The sequence below is a fragment of the Pistacia vera genome, unplaced genomic scaffold, assembly GCF_008641045.1.
Source record: "Pistacia vera cultivar Batoury unplaced genomic scaffold, PisVer_v2 Contig188, whole genome shotgun sequence".
Lineage (NCBI taxonomy): Eukaryota > Viridiplantae > Streptophyta > Magnoliopsida > Sapindales > Anacardiaceae > Pistacia > Pistacia vera.
The window spans coordinates 549,905-569,933 of NW_022195981.1; the positions used below are offsets into that span (position 1 = coordinate 549,905).

General features: G+C 34.5%; 2 protein-coding genes and 1 pseudogene across 2 annotated transcripts; 1 reads left to right on the top strand and 2 right to left on the bottom strand.

The window, feature by feature from the left end:
* The first annotated feature begins 900 nt into the window (after positions 1–900).
* Positions 901–2,590, top strand: LOC116127025 (UDP-glycosyltransferase 83A1-like). Its single transcript, XM_031412690.1, has 2 exons — positions 901–1,497; positions 1,605–2,590. The coding sequence occupies exons 1-2, from the start codon at positions 1,008–1,010 to the stop codon at positions 2,486–2,488; spliced, it is 1,374 nt and encodes a 457-aa protein (XP_031268550.1). The 5' UTR covers positions 901–1,007; the 3' UTR covers positions 2,489–2,590.
* A 1,710-nt stretch (positions 2,591–4,300) lies between these two features.
* On the bottom strand, positions 4,301–6,171 carry LOC116127034 (eukaryotic translation initiation factor 3 subunit M-like). The gene is made up of 6 exons (XM_031412700.1): positions 6,020–6,171; positions 5,594–5,744; positions 5,378–5,487; positions 5,203–5,300; positions 4,972–5,041; positions 4,301–4,607 (listed from the first exon to the last, which is right to left on the bottom strand). Exons 1-6 carry the CDS (start codon positions 6,086–6,088, stop codon positions 4,518–4,520), a joined length of 588 nt encoding a protein of 195 aa, XP_031268560.1. The 5' UTR covers positions 6,089–6,171; the 3' UTR covers positions 4,301–4,517.
* A 6,404-nt stretch (positions 6,172–12,575) lies between these two features.
* Positions 12,576–19,189, bottom strand: LOC116126978 (annotated as a pseudogene).
* Positions 19,190–20,029: the final 840 nt, after the last annotated feature.

The following is a 20,029-nucleotide window of genomic DNA, read 5'->3' on the forward strand; positions in this document are numbered from 1 at the left end:
TTATGCCCACAATTCCAGTTAATTATCGAGATGACAAATGCACCAGGCTGTAAGCACCTCAAATTATTTTAATTGCAGAGACTAGGTCCACCTGTCTATTTAATCCTCTTCTTACGTATCGAATCACTCAATCTGTTATGTCATATCAAACCAAATACCATAATACACGAAGATACAATAATTCAAACCACATATTTTTCAATCATCTGTATATTCAGAAAACAAAGAAAAAAAAGTCGAAAGATAAGACAAAAGCAGGACCCATTTACACAGATGCCTCAATAAGAGACCAGCAGAAACGCACCTGGAGGTTTATACTGATCATCATTCGGTGCGGCAGATGAAAACAAAACTGTCAATGAGATCACTTGAGTGTTAGGATATGGGGGCGGAAATATACATTGCAGATTAATAAAGAAAGAAAAAAATCACATCACACAAATAAACATCATATTTACATAGTTGGACATAATCCGTCTTTATCCATAGATGAGAGAAATTCATTATTGTTTTATAATCACGATATACAAGAGTACACAATACCATAAATCCGATATATAATTGACAAAACGAAAACAATTATAGTTTTTAGTCACGTTCAATCCAGTATCTAGTAGGAAACAACCCCAGTTTCTAAAATACTCTACCTATAGTATACTTTATGTTCTCACATCTTAAATTTGTTCTTGCCCATATATTTATAGACCCTTATCCCTATATGTATAAATCCCTATATTTATAGGTATATAAGATATTTTATTTCTAATAGGATTCATATTTCAATCCTTAATATGAGTCTCATAATTTTATTCTTATTAACGATTATATTCATTATTAAATAGATTTCCTAAAAACATTCAATTTTTATATGGAACTATTACGAAAACAAGCCACGATCTCAACATTGAGGACCACTCCACAAATCTTTATAGAACCAGAAATCAACATGATATATGTGAACCCAATGTTTAATTTGTTCATAAGAACATACAAAGCAGAAAATTAAAATGAGTCGTCCACATGTTCTGGTAATACCTTTTCCAGCACAAGGCCATGTAATTCCTTTCCTTGAGCTTTCACATTGCTTAGTGAAGCATGGCCTCAGGGTCACGTTTGTAAACACAGATCATACTCACAAGCGGATCATCAAAGCATTACAGGAAAAGAAGTATGTAGGAGATGATGAAGAAATCGGCCTGGTATCGATTCCAGATGGATTGGAACCCTGGGAGGATAGAAATGATTTAGGCAAGTTATGTGAATCGCTTGTAAAGGAGATGCCTGGGAAGCTGGAAGAGCTCATACAAGAGTTCAACAACAAAGAGGAAGATGAAAAGATCACTTCTGTTATTGCGGATGTGCATGTTGGAATGGTCCTGCAAGTAGTAGAGAAACTAAAAATTAAGCGGGCTGCGTTTTTGTCGACAGGAGTGGCGGCTCTGGCCTTGTACTACCGTATTCCCAAAATGATTGATGATGGAATCATTAACAAAGATGGTAAGACTAGATTTTCAACATCAGATGAAATTGATTTTGCTTTGCGTTGATAAAAGGTAGTTAGGCCATGCAGTTATTTATTTCCTTGAGCACCTTAATTATTTCAGGAACTACGAACAGTCGACATATGATACAGTTGGGACCAAACATGCCTACAATCGGCAGTGCAGATCTTATCTGGAACATTGGCGACTTAATCACCCAGAGGAAGATTTTTGAACTTATTGTTAAGAGCACAGAAGGTACACAAATGACAGCTGACTACCTGATTTGCAACACAACGTGTGAGCTTGAGCCTGAAGCTTTCAACTTGGTTCCGAAAATTCTTCCAATTGGACCTCTTTTAGCAAGCAACAGACAAGGAAATTCAGAGGGATACTTCTGGCCAGAAGACTCAAGTTGCTTGAAATGGCTGGATCAACAGCAACCTAACTCAGTCATTTATGTTGCATTTGGCAGCTTCACAGTTTTAGACAAGATCCAATTCCAAGAGCTGGCGCTGGGACTTGAACTCACCAACAGGCCATTCTTATGGGTTGTGAGGCCAGATATTACTGATGATGCAAATGAAGCCTACCCAGAAGGCTTTACAGGAAGGGTAGCCAATCGTGGGAAAATGGTGGGTTGGGCACCTCAGCAGAAGGTTCTGAGTCACCCTTCCATTGCCTGTTTCATGAGCCATTGTGGTTGGAATTCCACCATGGAAGGAGTAAGCAATGGGCTTCCTTTCTTGTGCTGGCCATACTTTGCTGACCAGTTCATTAATGAGGGCTACATTGCTGATATTTGGAAGGTGGGATTGAAGTTTAACAATGACGAAAGTGGGATCATCATACGAGAAGAAATTAAGAGCAAGGTGGATCAAGTGCTTGGTGATGAAAATTTCAAAGCAAAAGCTTTGGAACTCCAGGAATCTGCATTGAAAAGTGTCAAAGAAGGTGGTCTGTCTAACCAGACTTTCAAGAAGTTCATTGAATGGATAAGGGCATAGGAACTGGAATAAGATAACTAGGTATTAATGGATCATTTCTCCTCAAACAAATAAACTTGCCATTGTTGTGTAGTATGAACTGTATGATTGATAGTTTCTAAAATAAAGGTATTATGTCTATGTTTATTAATGCTGATCTCAGGGCTCATCTTTGATATTCACCTACGTTAAGCTGCCCCGTTTCTCAGGCAATTGAAAGTTTAAACTGAGTGTTATAAACTATTAAGACAAAAATACAGCCCAAACTACACGCCAAACAGGTCACGAACAACTTCATCACACACATGTCGCGACACGCGTTTCAGAACACTTCATTCATCACTCGGATGCATGCATTGGTTACTCGTTCGGTGCTCCTCCCAATTAGATGATGAACTTTTACGATATAATATTTTATAACCACTGAATTTGAGAGACAGGTTCAACGATATTATGGTTAGAACAAGTAAATTATAGCAATAGACAAAATACAAAGTTTAAGAAACCAGTAAAACCGAAGATAATTTTAACAATTCAACTCAATCACTGGCCATTATCATCTCTAACTTCATACTGTTATAAAGCTAATTTGGGAAATGGTATGTCAAAATATCAATTTTTAATTAAATTTTTAGACTGTTATACAATTAAAAGCAACTGCAGTTTTGACTTATTGCTTCATGACTGCAATTCAAATCATGGAAGTTTCTAATATTAATATAAGAGCTTTGTGGATTAAAACCTGGGCTGTTATAAATTCAATGGTGGCAAACAGGCTGTCAGTGGCAGTTTCATTTTTTAGTTAAAATGGCTGTTATATGTATAAATCAACAGGCAGATTGTCAAGTATAAAAAGGGGTGTTTATTCTCTTTCGAAAGAAAGACAATTTTTCCACTTGATAGAGTTCATTTTGCTTCAGTGTTTTTATTCTATTGTATCTTGGAGGTCGGTCCGCATCTGAGCCATTTGCACAAAGAAGATCCTTCCAGTGGGGCAGAAATATGATCTTTAGGACAGTGCTTTGCACGCCTTGACGCCATGGTGGTTTGTTACCTCCTGCTTCTTTAATTCTTGCTGCTCCAGATTTGTTTCTGTTGAAGTTCAACTTTTGATCGTGGTTGTTGCTCTTCATTGTATTCAGATTTCTGCTCGTGTTGCTGCTTAACTTTTGTGTTCATTATTTCTGTAGGAGACAGAGACAGAGATAGATACAGGAAAGAGAGGGGGATAAATATAGGGTGAGGATATTTAAAGGGAATGAAGCTATAACTTGAGTTTGGAAACCCGGTCAAGAAAACTTCCAGAAGGTAAAGGCTTGGCGAAGATATCAATTGGCTGATCATGAGTGTTTGACAGAAGAAAGTTGTAAATCTCTCTTTTGCAGATGATGACAATTAACCTCACTATGTTTTGTTGGCTCACGAAAAACATCATTATGAGCAATTATTCCGGTGGTTTTGTTTGGTGGTTCCCTGTTCCGGTGTTTCTTTGCTGCTTTCTTATCTTTTGGCGGTAATTACTTGTTTAATCGCCATTGTTGAAGACTTGAAGGTACACTTTGGAGTGATTTCTTTTGTTTTATTTCTAACCATTCAGCCTAAACACAAACCCATAAAACCCAATCCAAATTGCTTTATCAGAATCAGAACCTGAATGGACATGTGCAATTGATGTAAAACTGTTTGATGACTATCGTGTTAAGTTAAGGTTGAATCAATTTCTCATGGCCTTGAATGATGATTTTGAACAAGCTCGAGCCTCTTGTTTCATTAAAAAACTAAGTCAACAAATTATAAAAGTACGTAAATGGAGCAAAAAAAGAGAGATGAAAATTTGGACCCATATCAGGTTCTGCTAGTTTAAACAACATAACCAGTTAAGGTAGCATGATAAACAAAATATGATTTGACTCATTCTGTCAAAATTTCCAATACACTAAAATTAATGTTCAATAAATATAAATTTCAGTATGATACTTCAGCCGCACATGATAGTCTGACCTATCTCTAAATAACAGGGGCCATCAAAAATCCGACATAAAAAAGCAGCCTAGCGAGTCATTAAACCTTGCACTCCTTGTGACGCTTCTTCAGTTACCTTGTTCGTTTGAATAGTGCTGATCACGTTTGCAATATTACCCTGGAAATGAGAACAAAAGAAGGAAACAACTTAATTTTTGAAAATAAAACAATAAAAATATAGAAACATTCTAGAGATTTTCCTATCAATTCTATTGAATACTGACTCAGGAAAAGAAAACCAACTTGGTAAATTAAGTCCAGTGAAATACAACATTAGTTGCTCAACATGACACCTTTGAATTAATATAAAAGTAAAGGACAAGTCAAATTTCTATTTCAAACATTTAACATTCAAGTCCAAAATATGAGGCAACATATTTATAAATTATCATTTTTTCTTCTCAACAAAAGAAACATAGAGGGTACGCATAACTGAATGAAAAAAGGTTAAAACATATAGCATTACTGGTGGGTATTCTTACCCTCCAAGTTGCAAGCTTTGTTCTAAGAGTTTGCCACTGGTGCTGTGAAAAGACACGCTCAGTACAGCGGCTGCAGATCAAATGAAAGTTACAACCAAAACAAAGGATATTAGCTGTAGTAATTGCTGGATATTACTGAAATAAATTGTTGCAAATTAAAATGAATCAATGGTATGTATGCATGTATATTTGTGTAGAGTGAGAGAGGGGATACAGAACAGGACAATTTACCTCACAATCACAACTTGATTCATTTGGTCCATTTTGCAGTCCATCAATTTGGCAGTTATTGCCTTAACCACCCACATTTCCACCTCATCTTCACTGATCTGCAATAAAACATGCCCAAATATAAGCAACAAAGAAACTACAGCAAATCCATAGAAACAAAGGCAAGCAAGATTACCCTTAGGGTATCCCTGATAAGGGCATAAGGAATTTGGCCAGATCCACTAGAACCAAGATCCACTAATGACATCAACCTCATCTTTGTTATACAGTCTTCATGAACAAGACCTACACCAAGAAGAAGCATACTTATTTTTACTTTAATTTTGAAGACATTGTAGCTCATGTAATATCCAATTACTAGAAAATGACAGTACAACAAAGAAATTATTACCATAGCTTTTCAGTAAAGTAGAATTTGCAGTCTGAAATTCCAAATAGGCATCCAGTCTCTGTGTCAGAAAGATCTTCAGAAGCTGATATACCAATGCATATTTAGCATCCTTCTCTAATTGCCCTATTGCAGGCATGTCTAATAAATCACACTGCAATGCAACAGAACAGATTAGTTACATAGCAAGAAACCTTTTTTAGGTAAGGCAAACAATAACTGAAGAAACTGCATATATGCATGCAAATTGCAAGAAGAGATGCCCTCAAAAAGAACAAATTACAGGATCAGTTGGATGCAAAATGCATTCAAATTTGCTAACTACATTTAGTGCATGATCATGAAAAGTTTAATTTAACTGCAGTTAATAGTTGTGAAGAAACTATCAGGCCATTCATCTTAGAAATTCAGTGAGCCCTTCATATTTACCTGAAACATGTCAGGTGCCTTTACAAATTCTATAATTGTGCGCACAGCTTCCTCCTTGGCTTCACCCATGGTATAAGCATCTTCACCAGAGAAAGTTGCCAAATACTTCGTCAGAAACTTGAAAGAATCCTTGGATGAGCTGGAATAACTAAGAAGCCATAGCACAATTACAAAGCATATAACCAAATCAACGAATACTCATAATGACGATAATCCAAACTTATTCGCTGCAATTAGATGAGCTTGAGGAAGAATGTATTTTGAGATACTGGATTTACAGCAGCAAATTGTACCGAATTTCCAGAATGCAAATCAACAGTAAAGCAATTGACACCATTGGAGATGTTAGATTCATAATAACAGCTTCAAAATCTAATCCATCTAAGATAAAATCTAACAGCTTATCACCATAAATAAAAGTTCACTAATTGACAGTGATCCTTTCTTCATAGCTTGTAATTGATGTTTAAAATGACGTGTACTGAACTTTACAACTATTTTGATGAAATTGTCGCAGAGTAATCCAAATTTAAGACGAAGTCTGATATCAAGAAATATAGCTATACTTTAGCTCTGAGATAGAAGCCAATAGCCAGCTGAACATAGTCAGGATTAGGTTTTTGATAGAATCATCTGATACTTTTTCTGACTTCAAGATCTTCATTATCGCAAATGGATATGGACATTACATTAAACCAAGTAAGAATGACTCAAGTTCATGGTTGCGAATTGTAGAGAGAACAAGAGAACTACAATATCGATAATTGTCAGAATTCAGTTTTATAGAAAGAGGAATGAGAATAGTTAAGTTAATTTGTGGAAGAGTTATAAAAACGAATTTATCAGATTGCAAAATTTGCAGAGTTCTAAAAAACGGAAGAAATTTTCTCATCAGTGTTTGGAAGGTGAGAAAATGAATGAAAATTTTCTATGACTAGAAGACGTTGTCAAAATGCTCTAATACCAAGTGGAATAAACTTCAATTGAGGGAAGTTTTTATTAACTGAACGATTTCAAATAGTGTACAGCACTATTATTGAGGAAAATTAATTAAAATATTCAATTTTAAGATAAATGAAATAATTATGAAGTTTGAAATTCTTTTACTAAAGGAGGCATTCTCTTATATCAAGCTTACAGTAGAGCAAAAACAACTTGGACAGCTCACCATTATTAAACCTAAATGGAATGCTGAGTAAGCTCGAAAATCATGTTGCAAGTCTTTTACAAGTTAAGCTTCACGAATGACACTTTTATCATTCCAAAGATTTATATTTCGCTCACAACTTAATTTCAAAATTTTCTCTTACAACTCAAATATGGTAATTAAGTTGATAAATATCACATCAGCTTTCACCACATTTAAAACATTAAATAATTTTGACTAAATACGAATGATTGTTTCTTAAAGACAAATGGTCATTCTTGTTTGTCTTTAAGGAACGGTTATTCATATTTAACCAAAATCATTTGTTGACGTCCACGTTAGAGTTATAAGAAAAAATTATAAGATTGAGTTGTAAACTTAATATCTTTACATTTTAGAACTTAATCAGATTCTTGAGTGCTTGAGACGCAGTTATTTTAACTTATAATATTCCTTCTTAAATTAAGTATTGCATCCTTTTACTTTTCTAAGCATATATTATTATATATTCTGTGTCTTTCAATCTCTCAGGTACACTATAATTTTTAGATCTTCCACATACACATCTCCAATTAACATAACTTGTTGAGGTTTAGATACTAGGTTTAGGGTTCCTACATGGGTTTCAATATAGTTTATTTGTTCGTTTTGGAGAAGCAATTGGAAAACAAGTCCATTTCTTTGTTTAGTGGGATTTTTTTCTCTAATCAACTTTTCCTTCTTAACAAATTGTATATATAAAAAAGACAAATGTGTTTTCCAGATTCGAAAACTGTCCAATTTGAAGATTTCAAGAACATTCAAGATGACATCTATTGTTGTTTTCAATAAAATTCACAAGCGCAAGAATTTATTGGAGTATAAATCTAGAGGTATACGAGGTCGAGCCCACAGGATTGATAAAATAATGTAAAAATAAATGAACTAAATTAAATATATATTATTAAATTAAATCTCAATTTTAGTTAACGAACAATTAAGCAATTAATCTACTGTCTTGTATGGATTTTCAATTAGGCATTATTCAATAAACCTAATGTCAGTTCCTCTTCAATCTATGGTATAATTTCTACACATTCAATGTATCCAATTCAATGAAAAACAATAAATCAAAGAAAATTTAATAAAAATGCATTTACATGGTTTAATTAATTAAACAATCCTAACTATCAATAATATGTGACATTTAGATGAAAGAATATATCTAATTAAATAAGAAGCAAGAACAACGATCTTTTACTTATAATGCACATATAAATGAATCAAACCATATTATTAAAAAATTAATCATTAAACATAGGTTTCATCAACTCTCATTCTAAGAGATTAGAAAGACAATGTAAAAAATTATTAAAAAAAAAAACAAAAAACAAAAAAAACCGAAGTGGTGTGCTAATAAGCCTCTATCACCAAGTCTTCAATCCTCCAAGATGCAACTCCTCTCCCTAAATTGTGTTGAAAATAAGCTTTCAAATAAGTTAGGGTAAAAGAAAATCTTTTCCTTTATAAAACTTGGCTTCTAAGTAAATTTGACTTAGTAAACCACCTCTAGGTGATTGAGTGATTTGATAAAGACTTTTGAGTGTATTACTCAAGAGGTTTTGAGTTCGAATCTCTCATCGATTACTAATAGGGATAGTCATTAAAACTCTAACCTGGTCGGTAGTTCTAGATTTTTGGAAGATTAATTGAGATGCGCGTAAACCAACCTGAATTACCTCGGTTAAAAAAAAATTAAAAAAAAATGGCTTAGGAAGCAATTCCATATTCTATCCAAATAACAACTTTGGCCATAGTACGGGTGGAAAATTTTGATTTTTTGGTTTAATTTTTTGTTCGGTTCTGTTTTCCTTTTTTTTTTTTTTTTTCCAGCGTTAGCCTATGCCATTAATTAACCTTACTTTCACGCTACGGTCGCTTAGGGCATCTCCAACCCACACCATTTTGGTGTAAAAAACACCAAAATGGCGTGAAATGCTGCTCCAATGCAGCGCCATTTGATGCACCAATTTGGTGCAGATGAACAGTCATCCACACCATATTGGCGTGGTACTGTTTATTCAGCCAATTTTTTTTTTTTTTGTTATAATAATAAATTCATAATAATGATATAATTAAAAAAATAATGAAAAATTAAAGACAAAACTTTATTCAATACAAATATTAAACTACAATAACTCAAAATAAAAATTAACACTAATTTAAAAACACTAAACCTAAAAAGCTTGAATGGATAAAAATATATTACATGATATAATGACTACGTGTATTATTATGCACAACATGATAATCGAAGATGATTGTAATGTTGATGCATCGATTGAAAATCAGATGGAAGCGCCAACTCTCGAAGTTGAAATTGTCACAGATGAAAATGTCCCATTTCAAAATTTTCTTGCTCGACATAGACAAATCAAGGATACAGAAGCTCACAATGCTCTTTGAAATACATTAATTGATCATTTGTGGGAAGAACATACTAATTCGGAAAATTAAATTACTATCAATATGAAATTTTACTTTTGTGTTGTTGTTGTTTTTATTCTTATTCTTATTATTATTATTTTGGTATCATTTTATATTAGATGTAATGTTTTTCTATATTAAATATAATGTTTATTTAATTAAATGAATGCTTAATTTTATTAAATTAGTATAATTTTCAAAGTAATTATTATTTAATAAAAATATAATTCCCAATATTTAATTAACATATATAAAAATAATGAGTGAAATAGATTAATTGTTGATTATTACGATTAAAAAAAAGAATATTCTAAAGAATATTCTTTTTGGTATAATATTTGGTACATTGGGTTGGAGATACAATAGTATTTTACACTAAAAATCACACCAATTTAGTGCAATGGGTTGAGATGGTCATATACAGCTAAATAAAATTACATGTTACCCCCTTATTTTATTCCTCTCTCCTTTAGCTCTTTGGGCTTTAATATCTCCTTGGATATTAAAGACTTGAATTAAAAGACTTTTCTCTTATTCTCTATCCTTCCAAATTTATTCACCAAAAACAAAAATAAACATATAATTAAATTAAATTAGATAACTAACAAAATACATTTAAGGATAATAAATATGGTCTAAAATAGGCCCAACAACATCATAATTGATCATCCATCTGAATAATTCTGATGCTATTGGGCCTCTTAGATTCAACTATAAACAAGGTATCTCTCTTTTTTGATGGTGGGTATAGCGTTGAAACTGAGATAGACAACAGTATTGTTAATAACTTTAACACTTGGTATAAGATATGTCATATCAAATAGCGATTCTCCATAATCTAGTTTCAATTCATGCTTAAGATTAATAAAATTACCACTGACCTCTCCATAATAAAATTTAAGAACTTATGAGAATATTTATGATAGTACACAATAATTATAAAAATTAAATTAAATGACATATTGATTTGGTGTTTATTGACTATATATCCTGTATAAACGCAAGAGGTTTGATGATCAGGATCAGCAAAAGGTCATACACAACAGAAGTGAGGGTCAAATGATAGCCTTGGGGGTATTTTCAACTATTTCCTGTAAAATGACTCTTCCATAACTCTTCATTTTAGACAAAATAGTAGTGGATAATAAATGGTTCGATCTTTCAAAGATCAACCAATTAATCGAAATAAGGTATTAATCACTTTAATACTCGTTTAGTCTTCCTCTCAAGTCTCACCATATTCCAACAAACTGACAATGGAAAAAAAATGGGATTTGCGGACAGAAATTATGCATACCTCTTTTCTCAGCATTGTAGATCTTTCAAAGATTTGTGGTAGTGTACAGTCCAAACTTTCAACTCTTCTGAAAGGAACCTAGATAGCTGAAACAGGGCTCCTTTTGGTCTTTATCTTTAGGCCACACCCTCAAGATATATATTGGTCTTTATCTTTGACAAGCATCAATCTCAATTTTTTAAGTTTTCTCAATTTTTTTTTAATTTTTAATTTTAAGTTATATTTTTAATGAAAAACTAGTTGGAAGAAAAGTAAAGATTTCACGTTAATTATGTTTATTTATTTTGCAATGAAATTGTTTGCTATACTTATAGTAACGTAAAAATGTTAAGAATTTTCCTTTTTCTTATTGCTTCTCAAATTCTTAATTCTTAATTATTAATTTCTCGTAGTCACATATAATTATTTTTTTTTTTTTTTTTTTTTTTGTGCTTCAAAACTATTGCCACTGATTCTAATTCCAATAATTGTTTGTATTGTTTTGTTGTATTATGCTCACTGGTTAATAATTTGTTAGAACTGTTTCTATTTTTAAAGTTCTATTTTTTTATTAACTTTTAATTTGGATATCTGAACTTGTATTTAGGAATAATGATAGTAAAACAAAAATTAATTTTTAAATTTTAAATAAAGTGCTTGAGTTAAAATATGGGGCCAGTAGAGCCACTCTAATTTTATCCCAACCTTATATGTAATTAATTATCGCGTATAAATGAATGTGACCCACGCATCTCAACTAATACTTGAAAGAATATAACCTATGCAGCAACCCATCGCGACGACGACCAACTTAAAATGGGGATGTTCAAATGGAAAATTGAATTTGAAACTGTACTCTTATCTACACTATTTTCTATTCTCCTTAACCATCTGATCTACTTACGGGTGATTCAATTACACATTCATGTTTTATGAGGTATTTGTCTTCTTCAACTTTTCATTGTTATAAAATTGTGTATATAAAATGAACAATTGCGGCTTACATCTCTTGTATATATAAATTAACCGAAGAAAATTCTTCTATTCTTTCTTCTCTTTTCTCTTTTGTTGTATCAAGGAAAATTCTTCTCGGAATATGAATAAATAACTGTAATATCTTGAAAATTTCTAGTAGAATAATCAACATGCATGTAATTGGTGTGCCAAGACGCCATCATCTAATGAATTGGTTCTTAAAAATTTTAACTCTTAAAACATTCATTCATTTTAATTAACTACTTGGTTAATTATAACAAACACTAATGAGGTGTGATTAATAAAGTACTCCATAACTATGAGGTATGGTTTAACTGGTAACTGAACTTTAAGTGGGACTAACTTTACTTGAAATCTCAGTAGTTCGAACCGCACTAGAAGTATTTTGTAGCCAAAAATACTTACTTGAGACTTGATTAGGATTAGTTTCATGCTTTCAGGTAGGGGAAAACCGTGGCTTTCAACAACAACAACAACCAAAATTAACTACTCGATACTCCGAAATAAAGCACGCAATTGTAATAAAAAGTATACAGTACAGTCCAAATTAATTATCTTTTACATGAATGCAAGTCTACTCATGATTGATTCTGAATCTACAACAGAAATGAAAACTAAGAAAATATAAGCTCTATTTAGCAATACAGAACGCAGAGGCGGTCATATGCTACTCACCTTCCTTGTGGGTTCATGATCTCAGAGAAGACGGCTCCAGAAACGTGTCTACTACCAGAACTTTTAGTAGAAACGCTTTGATCATCACTGGTTGTTAGTGTCACCGTACTTATGTTCTTCGAATCAAACACATGTTCTCCAATGCTACTGAATAAACTCCCGCTATCAACATCCGATTCATATTTCATCGAACATATCTCCTCATAATCAACCTCGCCCTTCTTTCTATCCTCCTTATCATCCCCAAACTTCTCATGCTTCTCTGCCGTCTCCTGTCATTGCAATGCAAACTCAAGACCCCACACCACGTCACTCATCGATGGCCGTCTTGTTCCATTATCATCCAAGCAACTCATTGCCACCTCCGCAAGTTTCTTCAAGCACTCCGCCGCTATCTTACCCTTCAAAAACGGATAATAATCACATCAACCGTCTCTCTGTGTGGTAACATTATGGAGGATGGAAGTTGAACGAAATAGAGAAGCAACTGGAACAAAATAATAATAGTAAAACAAAACAAACAGTAAACAAAGAAATTATACGCGCGATTTACCCTGGTTCACTCAATGTGGGTTACGTCCAGCTGAGTCAATATTATTGAAATATGTCTCACCTCTCTCGTTTACAATGAATGAATTGCTCTCTCACTCATAACAAGAGAAAAGTATGTTTATATACTAGGTTGAAGAGATTAAACCTAGTTTTACATGGATTCCTATTCCTAAGCCCAACCCAAAAAGGAATTAATAACTTAAAAGAAATCCTACAGCGGTTATACATGGAAAAGCCCAAAATTGCCTACGGGCTTGGGGGCGCTGCCCCCGCGACCCCCTCCCGCTCACCAAGGAGCGGGGCACCTGCCCGCTGACCGGGCAGCGGGACCCCCGAGTGCGTCTCCGTTACCCATTAATGCTGAAGTAGTCGACAACTCCAATAGAAGTACCTACTTTTAAAAAGAGTGCAGCGTGATACTTGTTAAGTTCTTCGTGTTAATAACGTGTTAGTAATTTTTTTTTAAAGTTGAATCATTTTGGTAGACGATGAAGATGATGCTGCAGAGTTTGTCTAGAAGATGAATACTGACAGCAAAGAAGAAGTAAGATTTGATCAATCGGTTTTGAACAATTAAGGAAGTTACAACTAATGAAAACGGATGTTTAGTTATTTTTAGTTTTGTGATGTTATCCCTTTACAGATCTATAAAAGGGGATTGAATGTAGGGTTATATTATGGCACATGTATGAGTTTTTTTATGAATGAAATTCATCTTTTCTCATGCATGTGTTCATCTTTATGAAATTGGAAGCCTAAGACTTGATTTGTTTGGCTTCCAATTTCCTACAAGTAATAACTCAGGAAAGGTAAAGTAAATAAATCACATTTGCTCCTCTTTCACCGCTTTAGGTTTCCTCCACCACTACGTAAAGGGTGGAGGTTCACTATTTACAATATGTTCAGTATTTATGAAAATTATTAGTGGAAACTTAAAATAATATGTAACAGACTAGCCTTTGTAAAGGCATTTGGTAGCAGACTAGCATCGAGAACTATCAGTCCGTGACTCCACTTGTACATGTCTTTGACAGCATTCAAAGTCTTCTGCATAAACGTTGAAGTTTAATTATCTTCAGCATAAACAACTCTTGCTTGAATGGTTCGTCGTTGATGGTAACTTTAATTTTCTTGTCCATCTGTGAGCTTTCCAACTTGACTTAGATTAAGGGTTTTATGGGTATTGTCAAACAAACCCTAAAAGGCCAAACATCACGACCTCTTGGGCTCACATTTAACTGTTAAAAAAACTCTTCCCCCTTCTTATAATGAAGTATGGTCATGACCTTGGAGAGAACATGAGCTGATTTGATACCAAATGTGGCTAAAGGTTATAATAGTAAGCTAGCAATATACACGGGTTTAAGAGATAAACCCAAATAGTCTTGGACCCAAATCAAGTTTATCATTAATAAGGAAGAAACTTTCTTTTTCTTCTTTGAGAATAGCTTAATTATTTATAGTTTTATACACTACCCTCCTAACACATCGTGGGAAAAAATTATTTAAAGTATCCAAGCAGATACGTCAACAAATACCTTTAGTGGCCCCTTTGTTGACCCAACGAAGTCATTTCCTTTCAGGCCCAAGCTCACGGTTAAGAGTTACTCACCCTAATCCAATTCTTGTAGACTGAGGTGAGGTCTATCAAAAAACCAGTAAAGTCTAATTTAACAAACTAAAAAACCAGCTCAGTGCCTCTAGTCATTCCTTGTTAAATTAAGTATTGTAATTAACCCCTTACTTTTCTAAGCATTATTATATATTCTTTCAAGTAATACTATGCATACAATATTTCTAATATAATATAATATGACAAAAGATTATTGGTTGAAAATTTATTTTAATTTAAAATCAGCCAATCATCTTTTTTTACGTTATGTTGAATGAGAAATATTGTATAAAAATATTGTATGTATAATATTATGCATAATCTTTCTTTCCATCTCTCGGTTTCGCTTTGAAACCTTCCACATACACATCCAGTTAACATGACTTGGTGAGTTTTAGATACTAGGGCTTAGGGTTCCTATACATGCATGCATGTGTTTCAATCCATTTCTTTTGTTAAATCTGGTGACTGAATTGGCAAACGAGTCTGTGAGACTGAATGTCAACTAAAACTGAAAATGAATGAATACAAAGAGTGAATTTGTTTCTAACAAACTCGTAAAATCACAGCAACTAACTTGCATAACTTAATAGTAGACTAACTGAAGCAATATAGAGAGTAATCAAAACCAATAAGTAAACAATCACACACAAATAATATAAACAGTAAAGAGATAGTATACAAGCGATTTATTTTGGTTTACCTAAAATCCGGATTACGTCCAGTAGAGTCAATATTATTGAAACATCTCCTTACCTCTGTTGTTACAATGAATGTATTTATCTATGATTTGCTATCACACTCTCTTATGCGTCTGTCTCACCCCTTATTGTTGAAATGGTCGACAACTTCAACAGTAACTAATATTCTCCAGCTTGACAGCGGCTGACTTGTTTGTACAGCTTGAGCTTGTTACTCTTTAACACATTCATGTTTAGTGGGATTTGTTTTAAAATAAGTTTCGGTTCTTATAATATTGTGTATATAAAAAGAATGAATATGATTTATATTGCTTGTATTATATTAACCGAAGAAAATTCTCTTCCTTCTTTCTTTCATGTCTTTATTCTTTTGTTGTATTACGAAAATTCTTCTCCGGCCAGATAAAAATAATGAAAATCTTTGAAATTTTGTAATAGAATAATAAACAGGGGTCCTGAATTCATTTGTAATCTTTTATGTATATACGCATGGGCCTTTATGTTGTTTTATGTGTGCCAAAGCATATACTTCTTTTATTATGAAATTAACTTCCGTGGTAGTCAATAAATTAAGTTACTTGGAAGGAGGATATAGTTACCTGTTATATATATAAATGTCCATTAACAATAACAAGTTTGATTTGATATTATATTTTTAGACAATATTACATTTACAACTCAATCTCACAAACTTTCTCTAACAATTCTGACGTGATAACTTGCAATTAATCCACTTACAAATAGATTATGTCCACTTGCAATGAGTCCTGTCTGTCCAATTAGATTGGCTTGTAAACTAATCATTATTAATAGGAGATGAATGGATTATATCTTTTGTTTCTCCATTACACCACATAAATTTAATTAACTTATCGTATTCCGAAATAAAGCACGCAATTACAGAGAAACATATAGAAACTACTTCTAACATACCAAGCCTTATTGTGATTAAGTCTAAATTTCCAGAGGAAAAATAACACACTAGTGAAAATATAACATCTATTTATCAACACAAGACGAAGAGACTTTCAATCTAACTTATCGCCCTTGTGGGTTCATGATCTCGGAGAAGACAGCTCCTGAAACGTGTCTACTACCAAACTTTTAGTAAAAAGCTTTGATCATCCACTGGTTGATAGTGTCACCGTACTAGCGCTCTCTCGAATCGAACACATGTCTCCAATGCTACTGAACAAACTCCCGCTATCAACATCTGATTCATATTTCATTAAACACATCTCCTCATCATCAACCTCGCCCTTCTTTCTATCCTCCTTATCATCCCAAAACTTCTCATGCTCTCTGCCGTCTCCTGTAATTGCAATGCAAACTCAAGACCCCACACCACGTCACTCATCGATGGCCTCTTATTCCTTATCATCCAGGCAACTCATTGCCACCTCTGCAAATTTCTTCACGCACTCCGGCGCTATTTTACCCTTCAAAACGGATCATAATCTCATGAACCGTCTCACTGCAGTAACGTCGCGCCCAAACGGCTAAACTCACTTGCTTCTTATCCACGGTTCGAAGTATAGGCGCCCTCGCACACAAACTTCCAATAACACACACCAAATGAGTACACGTCAGATTTCTCAGTCAAATGCTGAAGTCTATAATACTCGGGATCTAATACCCAAAACTACCCTTCACACACTGTGCTGACGGGTGTGTGTGACATGGTCGTGGGTCCCAATCTTGATAACCCAAAATCGGAAACCTTGGCGACCCATTGCTCATCCAACAAAATATTTGTTGTCTTCACGTCACGGTGAATGATGACGTGCTTCGCGCCCGTGTGAAATAATGTAGCCCCCTTGCTGCACCAATACAAATCTCGAGTCGTTGATTCCACGGAAGAGAGGATTATCACTGTTATAGAGATGATCACGTAGGGTCCCACGAGACATGTAATCATACACGGGATCATCTCTCCATGATCGTTGCAATAGCCAATGAGAGACACCAAGTGAAGGTGCCTAAGCCGGGAGAGCAAATCGATCTCGGCATTGAATTCCAGGGCCCCCTGTTGTGACCCGGATTCAGCCGTTTGATTGCACAGGTGTGGACCCATCATTAATGTAGCCCTTATACACATTACCAAACCCTCCACGCCAATAATGAATGCATCATCGAAGTTGTTTGTCGCCGCTTTGATCTCGGATAGTGAAAAGCGGGTACAAAGATCGGACGGTAGAGATAAGCCACGGGACTTGGTTGACTTGGTCGTAAAGTAGAAAATGGGGCCCAGAATGAGTCCCAGCAGTGCTGGAACCCCAGTCATTGACTGGCCTTGCTCGCCGGAATATTAGCAATAAAAAAGAGAAAGTACAACCAAGCCGGATGCAACACCAGCAACGATGGCTATTATCGTTGTACTTTTGTTCTTCGGTTTTGTTGATTGCGGGTTTGTCTCTGGAACCGAAAGTGAGGGGATCAGGTCAGATTAGGTCCTGCGAGATTTTTGAAGCTGTCCACTTTGAAGATTTCAAGGCCATTCAAGATGGCATCAGAATAATTTTCATCCATATGGCGCTGGTGGCAGTGCGTAGAGAGGTTCTGCTTCTTTTCATCTCCTTTTGCTGCTATCATAACAGCGTACTGACTGTATACAGGAATACCATTTCCACGGCTCCATTCAAATATGTCGCTCGAGTCTCGGCAGTTTGATTAGCTATGTAGATTTCAAACCTTCTACGACTATTATCTGTTATCTCTATCTGAACCTCGCAAAAATGAAGCCTGACAAAATACGTAAACCCGGAATCCACGGGAAAACTCCCAAGTGAGTCTATAATTCTGGTTAACATTCTCGTCCTTCCCCATGGACATGGCCGTTTGATAGACTGCAACTGGAGCGGTGTAATTCGGTATCGCGTCGAACTGGGACTAATAGTAAGGTTGTCGACTTTAACACCTGTTCTAGCATCTCTCAAGTAGCGGTCGTCCACAATCCAGTTTCGATACATACCGGTGTCTTCTATGGGCGTGATTTGTTTCCCGGCGACATTTATTCTGTATACGGTCTCAAGGGCATTGCGGTTTCAATACTGAACGGATTCATCTCCTGGCAAGAAATTTGAATGGTCCATTTATACCTCTGTCTCCGTAAATAAAGATTAGGGGGCATGGATACTATTTCAATCCCGTTGATAAAAGCATATGCTTGTTTGTGGTCTGGACTGGGAGTGAAGTTTATGTTAACCCATCTTCTTCGACTTAATGCAGTATCTTTTGAAACGGTATCTTGGCCGTCAGGATCAGCAGCAGCTGTTAATGAAGCACTAAAGTTTTTAAGAGGTAAAGGAATTGGCTTGTACAGAGAAGAAATCTTCAGAGCTATCAAAGTTCGGATACGAAGTAGCGAAGAAATACAAGCGTATGAACTTTTGACCGGGCGTGATGTTGAATATGTAGGTGAATGGCGCATAAGAGAGTCTGGTTTTCCATAGAATTTCTCTAAACTTCTTCCGGTTGTTGAGGTGAGTCAGAGAATATTGATTGTTTGTTTTGGGCTTGGAGCGAGGAAAAATATTCAGAGTTGATATCTCCAGTCAAGTTTTCGGCCATCTTGAGAAACCGATTTGTCAGGGAGCCACAACAAGAAATATGTTCTCTGCTGGAGTGTATGTAAACGTTGAGTCACCGGCAACGGCGGAGACAAGGAACTGGCTATAGGAGAAGTAGATAGTGCAAGAGTTGGTCGGATTTTGGTATAGAGATGAGGGCTACAAGTGTTTTCCATTGCGTGTTATGGAAAAATCTGGAGCAAAAACTTCTGCAGATTAAATATTGTAAGAGCTTGTTGCACTTCAAAGTTCAAACACACGGGATAACCGTGAAATCATGAAAGACTAGTAAGTCTTTGACGTTGGCTCAGAAACCCCTTTTTTTTTTTTTTTTTTTTTTTTTTTTTTGACGTTGACCGATTGCAGATTTTTTTTTTAGTCCCTATAAAAATCGTATGACCTTGACTAATTCTCGTAAATGACCATCACAACTTCCCACCATCTTGATCTCTACTAATCCTGCAGTGACAGACACAACATTTTACAATTGTGACCACTATTAAAATATTAAGAGTTAAAAGGGATTCAATCTAAGACTGTAATCATATATCATTAAATTGTTTTACCACTAAACTATCTCAAATTTATCATGTATCGTTTTTTTTTACTATGATTGAAAGAATCCATCGTATATTTGCTTCAATGTAACAAGTCCAGGTTGGAATTTACTTAGCTTTAAGAAAGAATTTTTGGGAAGTTGCAATTGAGGTTTTTTTTTTTTTTTCTATACATCAAACTGCTTTATAAGTATTTGGACGAGTTTGATTTCTTGAAGGTGATTATTTAAGGATTGTTCCATCGAAAATGGTATTAACAAATCAAATGGTTAGTTGATATTAATATATGATAAATTACTGATAATAAACAAATAAAAGTTTTAATAATTGGTCTTTCAACATGGCGATACATCACCATCACCTTTTACATTATGGTGTACATATGGAACAATAAATATTGCTATTTTCTTTTGCCATCGGACCCTATAAGGCACGGCAACTATTTACGTATCTATTCAC